This window comes from Perca fluviatilis, chromosome 21 (assembly GCF_010015445.1).
Source record: "Perca fluviatilis chromosome 21, GENO_Pfluv_1.0, whole genome shotgun sequence".
NCBI classification, from domain to species: Eukaryota; Metazoa; Chordata; class Actinopteri; order Perciformes; family Percidae; genus Perca; species Perca fluviatilis.
Genome location: NC_053132.1, coordinates 7,387,107 through 7,402,562, shown reverse-complemented (window position 1 = coordinate 7,402,562; position 15,456 = coordinate 7,387,107). Strand labels below are relative to the sequence as shown.

Here is a 15,456-nt window from a genome sequence, read left to right as displayed (position 1 = left end):
CCACTACATCTCTAGTTACGTACTTCACTTATGTACGTAAACCTAAACAAGAAGTTTTTTTTCAATTCACAACATTAGCCGCGTGTTTAAACCTGCGACCGTTTCACAATGTGCGCCTGTTGGTACGAGGACGTGTTGAAACAAAAATTTGTTTCCTTTGAAACGTAAATGAGAATGTAGTTCAGTTGTATTATTATATTTAGCAGGTTTGGATTGGGATAGCCAGTTATGTTTCGATGAACATGTACTGCATGTGTTTGTTTGGTTGTTCATCATGTAGGAGTAAAGACACAACTTCTTCTGCAAAACCATTCTCAAATGAAACCATCAATTTATATTTAAAATCAAAATTTAGGAATGAAAAATCTGTCATTCTTGACCTTCTTGTCCATATTGGTTTAACTCAACTTTTAAGTCAATGTGGACAAGATGTTTTTAAATGCCCCGGAACAATATAGAAATTTGAATTTACAATTCCATGACAACCGGACCCACTTTAAGATCGTGTGATGTGATGAAAAGCTCCAGAACAACCACTTAATGCAACAATAATTTGGCTTACAGTGTGCAAAGGTTATATCAAAATGAATTAATCCTAAAAAGATTTTTATACAGGTAATTTTGAGAGTTGAAGAAGAAAAAAATGTGATTGTGATTTGACATTTCACAAGTCCATGTGTGGTATCCTTGTTTTACCAAAGATCTTTATGTGTCTATCAGTCACCATCAGCCTTATCAGGAGCGAGGGAGGAGTAGGAGGGACGAGGGAGGCAAACCAAGCTCCAGCGAGAGGAAGAGAGGACAGACGGAGAGGTGTTGTCGACAGGCCTTACTAACAACCCCCATCCCCCACAGACGCCTCAGCCTCTGACTCCTTCATGTCTTTCTTCTCTCCACATCCTCTTTTTCTTTCAATCTGTCTTGCTTCCTCATTCTTTCTTTCCATTCACTCTTTTAATATGCCTCTTGAAAGTATTTTACTCTCTCCGAATATTTCTCTCTGTCTACCTCCATTTCGACACACCTCGCTCTGTCTGTCAATAACTAGAACAGCTGAAGCTATAATAACATTTCAGCCATCCATCAAGCACAGCCAGCTTTGATCAATAAGCACTCTGAGTCCACCGCACTGAACTTAAAATGTCTCCCCTCTGTCTCTGTCAGTACTTATCTCTCTGCTGACAAAGCTATATAGACTCAGGGGTGGATGACTATTACAATAGATTTCACAATGCATTTCTGTGCGTGTGTGTATGCGTGCGTGTGCGTATGCGTGTGCGTGTGGGTGTGTGAGGGTGTGTGTCTGTGTGTGTACTGTAAATAAAATAAGTGCTCTATAGCAACTGCCTATGTTCTTTACAATTTCAATTCATCCTAAAGCATATAAAGAAGTTGTAAATCGTGTGTCTGTAACAACCGTGTGTCTGTATCAGCACAACAGTAGATGCATCACTGTGTAGGTATTACCGCGGCTGTTTCTAAAACCCCTTTTTTGAATTTAAAGATGTCAACCCACGTGAATTAAAAACACATGTGCTTTCCAAACACGTGCCACATTTCAGTAGTCAACATATTTGTATGCTGTCTGAAATCACATGCAACAGTTTTCATATCAGGTGAAAAGAGACAGAGGGGATTTCCACACATGAACTTTTATTTCTTTCACTTAAACCGTATAAATATTTTTCACAAGTGAGAAGTTAATTCCACATTGAGAGAAAAAAGTGATGACAAGCACAAAAAAAAATCCTTTTAACATGGAAAAATGGGGAATTTAGTTTCCAAAAAGCTCACATGCTTTGATGTTGCGTTGGTTTTCACGTGCAATTTATTTGCCAATACTCTGTAACACAATAATGTTAAGTCATGCTTTAATATCTGGGACAAAGTAAGGTTGTAGAAATGAAATATAGGGGAATCAAACCATCAGCACAGACTCCAGACTTCCATTTTTCTATCAGTTCATTCAAGAAGGAGGTCTTAGCATAGCGAACCGCAACCTTTTCAGCAAGTGCCCCCTCATCACTTGTTATTAGTGCTGTGCCTAAAAACATGCCTGCACTCTAAGAAATATCTGTGTATTAACAGTTGTTTGAATATTTTAACAGAAATTGTCCATAGAAGGTGATTCACAGTTGTATTTCTGTTTATTTACGCTTCAAATTGCATTATGGGATCAGAAGCATCAAAAACAACTTTAAATTAATTAAAGAACAGATTTCATTACAGAAATTTACTAACTGAGCAGCTTTGTATGAGAGAATTTTAAATAACAGAACATTTTCTGTATTTTTACAGTAGCTACACACAAAATTTCAGTTTTTAATTATGGGACTCCGGTATTGCTGCTTGCACCTTTCTGGAGAACCACTCTTCCAAACAACTTCACACTCAACACTGCGCTTCCTGGGGCCCTGAGCAATACACCTGCCAAGACATGGTTTCGTCCCCTAGCAGTGCTAGAGTATAAGCGTCATTGCTAAGAGCTAGCCATTTGGCACCAGGCTATTTCCTGGAACAAAAGTGTTAATTCCGAAAGTTACATCGCTGATGCTTGAAATGTTTGAGTTATCTACAATTGCCATCTCCGAACTCTCTCTTTCTTCTAGCCTGGTTGACCCCAGACCCTTCTCAGTTGGAACTGCGAGTGGGTCTGGGCAAGCTTCATCCACAGCCCATTTCCAAAGGGGCGTCACCAACGGACGCCGCTCAAATGCCCCCGGGCGCAATTGGATAGTCCTTCAATCAGACCAAAGATCCGGGTGACGCAGCAGTGACATCGTCATCGTGTAAAGCCCGCCTCAAAGGTTGTAATTGGTGTAAGTGGGCTTGAATGGGCTCTTGGCCAGACTGACTTGAAGAGCAAATCTCAAATTTGCCGGAAGTTCGTCAGGGTTTTCCCAGGCTATCTTTCTTCATCTGCTCTTGAATGTGCTGTAGCGAGCAACAGAGAGCGAGCTGTAGGCTACCCAACTGTTGGCGGTGTAACAGTTAATAAGGGTCCCCTCTCATTACACTTCACTGTATGTACATAATGCACTGCTAATAAATACTGTATGTCCCGTAAATCTCAAGAGCTCCCACTCGACACTGCACTTCCTAGTGTCCTCAGCTAGCCTGACGGTGTCATACTCAGATTCTATACTGCTCCATTGGGCTGTGATTATGGGGCGTGTTTCAACCGAAACAGGGAAGAAAATGCCTCTGCACTCAATTGGATAGACCTACAACCAATCAGAGCAACGGATAGACCTACAACCAAACAGAGCAACGGAGACAGACATTACAGAAGCTGCAAGTCAAAGGCAGGCTTCGACAGAGCAAAGGCAGAGGCGGCCGTTTCCGTGTCGTGCGGACGGATGTGGCAATGTGTATACATACGTGATCGCGGTTCTCTGTTCCTCTTTAACATTAATGCGCTGTCGATATCTTCTATAACAGACACGATGGCAGCCATCTTTGTTGCAAACTAATTCAACCCAAGCGCGCTTTGGTGACATGGTTGATTACGTTACTGTTGATCATCTGTCCATCATTGTATAAAGCCCGCCCTGACAATTTGATTGGTCCGAACAGCTCTGGTTCGAGCATAGTTGCTCCACAACGGATCAAGTCCAGACCGAACTTCCCCGACCTCAAATGTTGTGGGCGGGGCTAAGTTCGGGTGGCATCCAGGCCAGTCCTCATCAATACACCTGTCAAATGTGAAGTTGATCGGATGAACGGTTGTCGAGAAATCGAAGGACAGACATACAGACAGAAAGACCAATGTCAGCCTTGTGGTGGCGCAAGAAGGAAAGTCAGTAGGATTCATGGGGACCATGGACATCTGTTCCACATTTAATGGCAATACATCAACCAACAGACGAACATCACCACCCCTGGAGCCACGTTAAAAAAAAGAAATTCTCTTAAAAAGTGGGAATTTTCAAAGCCAAAGCTCACGTCCTTTGAAGCCACATATTGGTTGTCAGGGCTAACAACAGAATAATGTTTAGTCTGCCTTTAATGTCTGAGATAAAATGAGGTAATATGTTATGAAAAACAAAGTCTAACCGTCAGCACAAACCGATTTCCATTTATCTTTGAGTTCATACTATGGAAGTCTTAGTCCAGTTGTGACATGTCACTGGTTAGTGTGGAGTTCAACCAAAGACTGTTTTTTCCTCCCTCTTGTTTCATTTTAAGGATTTTTTTTTTCGGTCAAACTAACCAGTATTTAACCATAGGAAAAAATTAAGCAACGTGTCCTGCTCTCTGTTGCAAAACTGCTCAGTGCTGGCTGTTGTGAAAATCTAAATGTGCATCTAAATATCATTAAGCAGGAAATACATGTGCAGTATCACCTGTTTTGGAGATTTAATTAGATCAACAAGGGAGAGAGGAGGAGGAAGAGGAATGCTCTTGTTGTGTACATCTCTCAATCTCATTCTGAAACTAAAACTCCAATCCCATCGGAACTTTGTTTCCTGTCTTCCTGGCTGCCAACTCCTCTTTAAAAACGGTGTGTGTATGTGTGTGTGGCTTTAGTTTGGCAGTTAAGTTTCAATAAGCAGCGAGCATTTCACCATTCTGTGTACAAAGCTTCCTGAAGAGGACTTTGAATCCTGTGGTTTTCTTGTGGTGTGGACTTAAAACCACAAGAATGCAAGAATGCATATTCCTGAACTGATTTACATCAGTTTTATGTTCATACAAGGCTCCTGCAGAGGTAGTGCCACTTCCTCCTGCCTGGCTGAGATCACTGCATGTCATAAGTAGGGGGTGAGAGACATGACATGAAGTAAACAAAGTGAGGTGGTTCTTTGAGTTCGTCCGGGCAGAAAAAGAAAAACAACATTCGTGCCTGGGCAGGTTTTTATGAATGGAAGTATTTTTTTCTAACTTTCTCTTTCTTTCTTTCTTTCTTTCTTTCTCTCTCTCTCTCTCTCTCTCTCTCTCTCTCTCTTTTTCTCTTCTTTTGTGAATGAAAAACAACTGGAAAATCCTGTACAAAAGCCTGCAGTCTGCCGGGAGGTGATTGGCTGCTGTGGAGCAAGCTCCGCCTACTGTTGCTAAGATCCCGACTACCCGGCTTCTGATTGGTTCATACGGGGAACCGAGACTTCATTCATAAGTCAGTATTCAACCGGACAAAGGCAAGAAATTCGAGCCCTTGGAAGAGGAAATGCACCAATCACGAGCCTCATCTGGCCCGAGCAAGAAAAAGCAAGTCCCCCCAAATCATGTCTGGTACAGAAATGACAGCACAGCTGGCGCTCAAAAGTCACTTCACTTCAATATAAACGTGCAAACTCACTCTAGCTGCTTGTGTCAGTTATCTACCGTCGAACTAGAGTTTAGTTTGGTTGCTGTGCCTCCACTTAAAACGCGCTACATCTGTTTCCTGTCACAGTTTCAGCTCTGGGCTGGTTCCTAAAGAAAGTGGAGCCTGGCTATCCGGGCAGACGTGGCAAAAAGCCCGACAAATAGCCTACTAAATAATTCTCATAATTCATACACGCTTTATGACCCGTCCGACATGTTTTTAAATCAGAAAGCGCCAATTAAAACACAAATAAACCAAATAAAACTGAACTACTCTGCAGCAACAACAACAACAACAACAACAAAACGTGGAGAAAGAGCTGCTTGAGGTTTAAAATTACCTTTACCTTAAACTTATATGTGATGTGACGAGCTGTCTGTCACACACACAAAAAAGAGATTTGTAAAGAGGGCAGCAGCCCGCTGGGTAATCACTCGCCATCACTTCCCCTCGGCATTTTTTTGTGAATGGAGCTCATTATGCATGCAGCCTCCACGCAGCTCCATTCACAAGCAGCGCTCCCTCCTCTCTCTACTGGCTGCGTGGATCTCACTCAACTCAGCCTAAATGACCACAAACGGTTAACGGATGGATTATAAGATGGATGGATATTTGGACCAGCAAGTGCCTTACACTTTAGCAAATGTACGTATGGACGAACTCTTTCTGTTACTTTAATGCTTACTTTACGTGTTTTTGTTGTAATGAGTCGGCTACCGGGCTTTATCGCTCGCTCGCTCTCTCTCTCTATCTCTCTCTCCCCTTCTCGCGTCTGCACGAGTTTTGGCTGAAGCAGCTGTGTGTGCGCGCGATAGAAAACTACTCACTCCGCATAAAACTAACACAAAATCTTCACAAACTAAAAGCATAGCAAGTACTGCATTTGGGGATGTTTGTCAGCGGGTTTCTTCTGTGGGATACTTTGGTTGAAGAACGTGTCAATGTGTGCCAAATGGTCACTTTCTTCAGACGCAAACAGCGCGTTTGTTTTTTCTCTCCAGATTGCCTCCACAACTGAGAAATGTGTTGTTTTTTGAGGAGCTTCATGTTCACCCATAGCTGCAGCAGACTCTTATTTGTAGCTCACTACAAATGATCGATTATAATAATAATGACTTCTTGTTATTATTTTTTTTGTCAAATGTGTCCAAATGGCTTGACTTTACACATGCCACATTAAACATGGTATTTTGACACTGATGCGCCCTGTTTGTGTCTGGTTCTCACGTCTCTGTTAACATCTATGGGTTTTGCAGAAGACGCATGGAAATGGGCCCCTAAATAGACTGTTGATGGCAGCGAAAAGGAAATACATGGACACAGAATTACCCCCTCAGGAATCGGAAGGTAAAGTATAGTGGAAGTCCACAATTTTTGGCCTCTGATCTCTTTACATGACACATGTTGACATCATGGTCTATTAACCCCAGGCAATGTCAGTCTGAGGGTTAGTTACTGCATTTAAAACACACACACACACACACACACACACACAAGAAGAAGACAAATAGTGGTGGCTTGTCATTCTGCAGTGTCCTGATTATTCTTTCTTTCTTTTTTTTATCTCTCTGTTCAGACCTCTTCCAGGATTTAAGCCAACTCCAAGAGACATGGCTCACAGAAGGTGAGATTTGCCTGCAGGCTCTTAATTTACTTTTCTGTGATGATTTCACATTAATGACTTGTGTGGTTTGATGATGTATCTATCTGGAAAGATTGGTGATAACAGAGAGCTAAAATTACAACAAAAAATACATTCATTTCTAATTTATTTAAGTCTTAAGGGATTATACATGGACTCTCATTGCTTTTAGGTTTTCTGTCAGTCCAGCAGTGTTACAACAAAGTCTTATTAATGCACTTTTATTTAAATGCTTTCATGAAACTTTGGCTTTGTTGAAAAAGATCACCTCCTTAGCTGTCGTCCCAAACTGTCTGATGCAACACACATGCTCATAAACCGTACGACACACACACAAAAAAACGAGGCCAGAGAGAACACAGACGGGACATTATTAGCTTTGAGCATGTCCTATTTTGGCCATGTTGGCATGTAGCATGCGTGCCAGCCCAGCAGCCAATGCAAACAAACAGGCTATTTGGCTTGTGTCACTCAAAGGCACATAGCAATGAACTAAGGCCCAGCCAGAGGCAATTGTCAGCTAGTAGACTTAATAATTGCAATGATGATGTAAGCTTTAATAGAGTAATTATACTGTATGTCAAGAGAGGGAAAACAACACAAGCTGTGAGTCATTGTGCAGGACAGTGGGTCTAAATGTGCTTAAAGCTGCAAGTAAAAATGAGAACTGCACCACGAGGTGAGAATTTTGTTGTGTCAGTTGCTTTGATGTGCTTTGATGTGGAGGTTTAAAGGGAAATGCCACTCATTTTTTGACATTTAAGGTGAACCACATCAACCTGATAAATCCTGTTTAAAGTAGCTTTTTGTCACTTGGATGTTCGAGCTTCACTGAGTGGAATGAAGTGTATGTGCCGAGTTTTGAACCTAAAGGCTGAACTTTTACCTGCTAAAGTGCAAAAGTTTCTCTGTGCTCACCTGAAATTGTTTAAAGCGTACGTGTACATGTATTTTTGTAATATCACAACCAATCACTGTCCAATATGCAATTTATACGAGTGTGATGTGGAAAGTTGGAGCCTCCAGTGCGCAAACACTGAAAGTTGACTTTTCAGTGAAGTATTGAACGTCTTTGGTCTTGTGGTTAAGTTTGAGATGAAATATTAAGAATTTGTAAATAAGTAATTGAACATTTTGTGGAAAAACCATATCAGACACAAATTATTTTACTTTTTATTAGGGCTCAGTTATGTGACGAACTGACGACAATATTTACGTCATTTGGACGACTCTTTACATTCACATACAATTCTTAATAAAATTTGAAAATACTCAGTACTTTTTATTTGTAAAGTATTTAATTCACACAGGAGAATACAAAAATAGGCTTTACCATATGGTTATTTCATACAGACTATTAATTCATTGAATTGCTAGAAAACATTGGGCTATAGATTGTTGAAATGACCTATATATAGCGGGATGTCTGGAGGAAATCTGAATGTTATGGCAAATTGTATTTTCTGTAAATGCTACCCTCATGAATCGATTATACAGCAGAATTTCAACAGAAATGTATCATATTTATGAGAACAGTATAGACTTTAAGTCATACACAGCAGATCATCAAACTAAAGGGAAGTGGGGCAGATCCAATCACACACATTTCATTAGTCATTGCACATTTCTAATGTCTTTATGTATGATTTATGTGAGAGGAACAACTGACATTTCATCTGTGTGAAGACACAACACTTAAATAGAGCCCACTCCCCAGCCTGCTACTGTTCATGGGAAACAATGCTGTATCCACGTTCGCTATCTCACCTTTTCTCATGCAGCGTCAAAAACCAGCAAGTTCACTTCACACCAGCGTCTCATGTAGACAAAGACCAGAGCCAGAGCCCATAAAACTGCAACAATGGGTGTCGCTTCAAAGTTGGAGCCTATTTGTATTCACAGATTTCACTGTAAAGGGCCACCACTAAAGGTTTGGCTTTTCTCACTTACCTATTTTGGTTGTATTTGCCCAGGCTGAGATACCAGCTTGTTTAACCCTTGTGTGTTGTTCGGGTCTGTGGGACCCTTTTTCAATGTTTGCTAAAAGAAAAATGTTGCTATTTATTATTTCTTCTAACTCAAATTCCTTTGGCCTTGGCTCATTTTCTGTGAAGAACATAAAAAATAACTTATTTTCAATGACTGCACGTGGTACACCCCCGCCCCCTACACATAACTATTACATATGAGGCATTCGGGTCTACTGGACCAGAGTGTTTTTAATTGTAGGTGCTATGAAACTATGTTGTCTTTCTGCACCTGCTATTCCCTCAAAAAGTTACACAACTGTTACATTTCAAGCACTTTCACCTGTTTTGATTAAGTTCTAAGAAATAAGCACCAATAATGATCAAAAATCTTGTTTATATATATTTTTTTATACCTTTTTTATAATTGAATTTCCTTGTTTTGTCAATAAAAAAGGAAATGATTATATGAACATAAAAGTGATCTCACAGGGGTAAATGGCAAATATGAACAAATGATATAATTGGTAATTGAGCTAAAGTAAACATCAAGTATTTTTATATAAATTGTTATGACTGTATTGATTTAAAAGCCTAATAATGTGGTGGGTCCACCAGACCCAGGAACATTGGCTGTGTAACAAAAATATGAACACCACACAAGGGTTAATAGGTAAAAGCAACAAATTACATTCACCACCATTGTATTAAGGTGGCATCAAAAATCCCATATGGCGAGAAACCCCTGAAAGATAAACGAGAAAGTATGTTTTTTGTAATTTTGGTGAACCGTCCCTTGAAAAGGACACGTTCTTTTATGTACAAATTGGGTGGTAGCTTATTGTTGAGTCACAGAGGCAAAAAAAGCAGGACAGAATGATGGAAGTGTAACTTTATCAAAGTGTTATTTAACCCTAAGTACTGGCTTGTTTTCAGCTTCCCCGGCTAAGACCTCTTCTTTCCTGTTGCATTAATTAAAGACCTTATCATGACTGATTGCAGTTGTGAGGGATTCACCAAGATTGTAAAAGCTGGGTTGCTGGAGGGAGTTTTTTGTTTTTTTTGCCAAAGGAGAGCGGAAGCAAGAGAGAGACAGAAAGGGTGAAGTACTGAATGGCAAGAGTTCAGGAGCTTGTCACATCTTGTCTCTTTTTGGCCTTTAGGTTTATATGACTGAAGTTGCTTTAGCTCCTCCCAGGATCTCCCACTGAGAGAAAAAAAAAAGTCATTCAAGGTGCCTGGAAGCATCGAGTAGAACATGCGTCTGTGCTCGCATAAACACACTTTCCTTCTTGTGCTGACTTGCATCTCAATGCCCCTGACGAGGTGTTCCTGGAAACAAATCAGATACAAGCGCTCGTGCGCACACACAGGAAAGTGCACAGACACAAATGCACACACCGGGGTTACGATAATGTCTGATGCTCATCATCCGTGTTTCTTTTCTCCTGCCTCTTTATGAGGTCCAGCATGTTCCGTTTTGGACATGTTGAAACTATGGATATGATTGATTGTTGGATCTGCAGAACTAAATATTGGCCGCTGCTCTGTCTCATACAGCAGCTTTATTTCTCCCCCCTGAGGGCGACAGACTGAAAAGTTAAAAGGGGGTAATATTATTATGGTATAGTAAGCCACAGGATGCAGTGTTGTATAAGAAATCAATGTCATTTATCTGAACATGCTCCAAAACGGCATCATCCGGTTTCCTCTGTACAGGAAGGAGGAGTGTGACGACAAGAAAGTGGATTTGAATTTCTTATTTCCTCTTTTTGCCCTCTGTCTCTGTTGCTCTCTCTCTCTCTCTCTCTCTCTCTCTCTCTCTCTCTCTCTCTCTCTCTCTCTCGTTTTGGTTTCTGTGTTGTGTATGACAGTCTGAAAAGGGTGGATGGAATGAGCGAGAAGAGACTGTTGAGGTTGAATGCTGGTGTTGGGTTAGGTTACAATCACATCCCTAGGTGCAGAGTCATGGTGGATCCTGCTATAGTGTACATTTAGGGAGAAAATACAGAGATAAATCTACATGGATATTCTATTATTTATGGCCTTTTGTCCATTTCTAGTGAGCAAGGGGTGCTAAAGTACCCGCAACATGGTACCACTTTGTTTTGTAGCCCATTACGCCCCTGATTGAGTTCATGATATTTAATGATAGCCATCAAGTTTTCCCTACCAGCTAGCTCGCACTATGACGTAAGTGTGAAGCCCAAGCAATGGAAACACTTTAAAAAGCCTAGAAACTTGTGGAGCTGGATTGGTGCCAGATTAAAAGGTTGCTAGGCCTGGTTCTGCTCTACATTTAGGGCTAGATCATTAATTCACGAGAAGGCGAACACAACTGGGTGAATTTGACCTCCTCACCCCTGCTAGGGTGTTGGCAGTCAAATGATTTTGGCTTTTCTAATCTGTTTGTGTGACTCAATGTTCAAAGCTCCAAAAGGACAATTATGAATGGGTTTGGATTCCTAAAAGAGCTGCACAATAGTGTCTGTCTAGCTCTGCTGCACCTGGGCTTGGCATCACTGATCCTAGATGAGCTTCATTATAAGAGAGTGTCTCATCGGGGCCACTGAAATATATCAACTGTAGTGTGATCAATTCTCAAGCCGATTTCTCATTTGAATCCCGTTCAATGCCCAACGTATCAAGTTCGGGCATTGTACGAAGTTGCCGAAGATGTAAATAGGTTGTCCGTCTTAGACACGTTCTCACTTACTAGAAAAACTCTGTTTGGTTTAGGCGAGCGGCGGCATCTACAAAGAGCTTGCAGGAGGTAGGAAATGACGCCGATTCCACCGCGGTCACGTAGCCGGTTCGTAATTTGGTCATTGTCACCCGAGTCTCTTGCCGTTCCTTGAATTTGTCGACGATTTAGGCGTCGGCCCTTACCGACAGATCTTCCCAGATATCATTATCTCTACATTTAGACATTTTTGTTGGCATCTTTGTGTAAATCACCCTTCTTCTTTCCCCTCAGATGTTTATATTCTTTTGGTTTCATGCCAGCCGCATGATAGCATCGCCAACAACACGCACATACGCTCGCTGTGAATCACTGGACAAAGATCTGCTCTATTCACACATGAAATGAATCCGACATTATGCAGATTTCTGTGCTGGCAGGGTAAAGTTAGTTTAATGTTCAGTCCAAATTATTCGGACATTTGCATTCTCACATACAGCTCCTTGGGGTAATGGCTAGATAAGTTTAGGGTTGCAGAGCATATGTAAAATGGACTTAAGTGTAGCTGTATAAAACACACAAATGTCCTGCTTATCTAAGAAGACCGTAACCTTCACTTGCTCTTGTTTAACTGCCCCCACTTCTCTTCTTGGCTTTAGTCTGGTTTCCTTGTTCTCTTTCTGCTTCTAGTTTGACTGTAAGAGCGATTCCTCATGTACGCAGCAGATGAAATCCAGACTACCTTTAGATTGTTAGACAGAGCCCCCAACATGAATCTGACTAGCTGATTCGTCAGACCGCTTGACAGACTTCCTCACTTGTTCATCCAGAACAGCCTGTTTAGTCCATCTGGATTTCTACAATGGAAATAGAAAGAATTTTGTCCGTTGGTGTACAGATGTCTGACTGGTTTGAGTAGTCAATAACTTTGTTGCATGCCTCAAATAGGATCTATCATTGGAGATGGGGGGAAATTACTTACCTCATTACTTATTACTATCTTTCTACTGATTGGATAGCAACTTGACGCTTTGTCGCATTGTGCTTTTTGTCTTAATTCACGGACAAAGATTTTGTGATTAAAAAGTGGCATTGTGGAATAAAATGGTGAATGGGAAAAAAATGGAAAGACTTTGGAAAAAGGACTTCTTGGAATAAAAATGCTGTATTAAACGACCTGCAATAAACTTCTGAAAAGAATAAGGATGAAATAACAATTTGTAATAATGAGCTGAGCTTTAAAAAAGATATTGAATTATTTCACAATTTCATGGTTTTATTTTTGATTATTTATCACATAACGAACACCTGTGGTTATGGCCAATGTGTCTGTTTTTAATTGGCAGAAATCTCTCAGCTTAAGTCAAAGTAAAACTAGGTCGGCAGGTTAACATCATGCCATTCAGGAGCTCCATGTTCTTATGTATTGATCTATGAGAAGTGCTGACATGCTGCAAAAATCATGGAGTGAAGGTTGCCTGAATGAAGCCCAGCCTGGCTCTGACTCAGATTTCAAGGAAGAGAACAAGTAGGACAGAATGAGGGAGAAAGGGAGACGGAGAAAGGTCAGATTTTGTTCAAAATATAATAATAATGTTATTACATTTATGGTCTCTCTTTTTCTAATTTCAGCTCAGGTTCCAGACAGTGACGAGCAGTTTGTTCCTGATTTCCATTCTGAGAACTGTGAGTACTTTCAATTTCTGTGTCCTCTGAATGTCTTCATTCACCCAAATCAGTTGTTTTAACTATATATTGTACAGATTATATCTTCCTTTTATTGTTTATTCAATCATGCATTGTTCTGTGCAACATACAGAGCTGTGCATGGACAGTCTCACCCATCTTTCAGATTTGGCCAGTTGGCCTGCTGGCCTTGTAAATTCCAGATAAAGTATGCATGTCATGAGAAAGTGAGTTCGAAACCAGCGGTCAAATTTGGGCTGTGAAACCGGCAGAGGCTTAGGTGGGGATACTGTCACTCGCTGATGTTACAGTAATCTCTTTGGCAGACAAAGCTTTGCAGAAACAGAAGGCCTAATGAGCCAGTCTCATGAAGTAAATTTGGATGCCGACATTATGTGCTGCCGTCATCCATTTGCATGCCTTTGAAAAGCTGAATGGGTACGGCCCAGGAAACCAGTAAAATATTATTCAGGGCCCAGGTACAAAGATGGCCCTTTGTGCACATCGGAAGGTGTAAAATGGAAAAGCAAATTCCTGGGCTGCACAACTGAGCGGCTATTTGAATGAGTTTCCCTTTCTTGTTGTCTTAACAATGGCGATTCAGGATCTGGGTGGGAGTACGCGTTGCTCTACAAACAGTTTTTTTCTGTCCCATTCAATGCAGTGGGTTAGGGGCTTCTCCATCTTTAGCAATGACACTACATTTTCAATTCAATTTTATTTTATTTATAGTGTCGAATCATAACAGAAGTTATCTCCGGACATTTTACAGATAGAGTAGGTCTAGGCCACACTCTGTAATTTACAGAGACCCAAAAATTCCCCCCAGGAGCAAACATTTGGTCAAGCAACAGCAAGGAAAACCCTTCTTTAAACAAGGAAAACAGTGGCAAGGAAAAACTTCCTTTAAACAGGCAGAAACCTCAGGCAGAACCAGGCTCTTGGTGGGCGGCCATCTGCCGTTGGGACACAGAGACACAGATACAGATATACAGAAATATGATTCATACTAATCATAGCAGTTGGCATGAAATGGTTAGCGAGATAACTGGAAATAAGTCAGGAATAATCTCACGCCCAAAGTGAAACTGACCTTTCAGTCCCAGTCAAAGTCACTTCCCCTAGCCCTAACCCATGTGTCTTTTGTGTGTAAACATCATCTGATTTAACCAGCTCCAAGTCACAACTGCTTAGCCCCTCGGTGACACATGCCCTGTGCAACACTGTCGCTGTCTGTTGGCCAACAATGCAGTGCAGGAAGTGCAGATGAACCCCAGGGCACGCAGGGGTCATGTCTACTTAACCCCCTGACCTGTCAGCCAATCAGCTGTCAGGCCTTTGCCAACGGTTGACCAGGGTATGATTTGCAGGGTCACAGGGGCTTCAGTTTGACGGGCAGCTCTCTTATACGCGGCAGAGACACTCCCGCGTTGACAGACAGTGTCCCTGCTGGTGACAGTCAATAGCCGCAGAGTCCACTTCGAGCAACTCTATTCAGCTTTGACTTATGGAAAATTGAAGCTGACAAGCGACTATAAATATAATCATCTCTTTGTTTGTTCTAGATCCTGCATGTGGTCTATTAAAAGCATCAAAAAGGCTAATCTTTTCCCATGCTAAGCTTAAAGGCATTCTCAGTGTCTGGCGTACTTTTTTTATTTTTTTTAAAAACAGGTGACTCACCTGTTTTGGAAACTCTAGCACATAAAAAAAAAAAGAGAGCATAAAAGCAAAGCCCTAATCCCAGGTGACCGGAATATAATTGAGGCTTGCATTGAAAACGGCGCCCTGGTAAAATTAAACATTGTTGTTTACCGAGTCAGGTAGTTACCTGCATGGGTGTGGTGTTGACGGAGAGGAGAGAGATGGAAAGAGGGAGCCAGAGAAACAGCAAAAGAAGAGAGACAAAAACACTGGGACATGTTGGAATGCTAGATTGGGGAAGAGCAGGGGGCAATGGAGGCATTGTGCAATACCTGCACATCTGGTAAATCTATCTCATCTGGTCCATTCTCCCTCAGTTCACAGCTAACAAGCGTGCTCTGTCTGCAGGCTGCTATTAAGAGAAGGTTATGCAAACATGCAACTTTTATGTACTTGCTGACCTGCCTGTGTGTGTGTTTAAAGGTAATTGAGCCATTGGCGATAATAGCGCGCCAATTTTTTCTTC

The 15,456-nt window shown here is 41.3% G+C and overlaps 1 protein-coding gene across 1 annotated transcript in view; it reads left to right on the top strand.

Annotated features, from left to right (window-relative positions):
- Window positions 1–5,769: 5,769 nt before the first annotated feature.
- The window catches only part of etv4 (ETS variant transcription factor 4), a 34,156-nt gene continuing 24,469 nt past the window's right edge, over window positions 5,770–15,456 (top strand). The window contains exons 1-4 of the mRNA XM_039787746.1: window positions 5,770–5,953; window positions 6,565–6,655; window positions 6,885–6,932; window positions 13,233–13,286. Coding sequence (XP_039643680.1) covers window positions 5,897–5,953; window positions 6,565–6,655; window positions 6,885–6,932; window positions 13,233–13,286 — 250 coding nt within the window. The 5' untranslated portion in view covers window positions 5,770–5,896. The remainder of the gene's footprint in view (window positions 5,954–6,564; window positions 6,656–6,884; window positions 6,933–13,232; window positions 13,287–15,456) is intronic.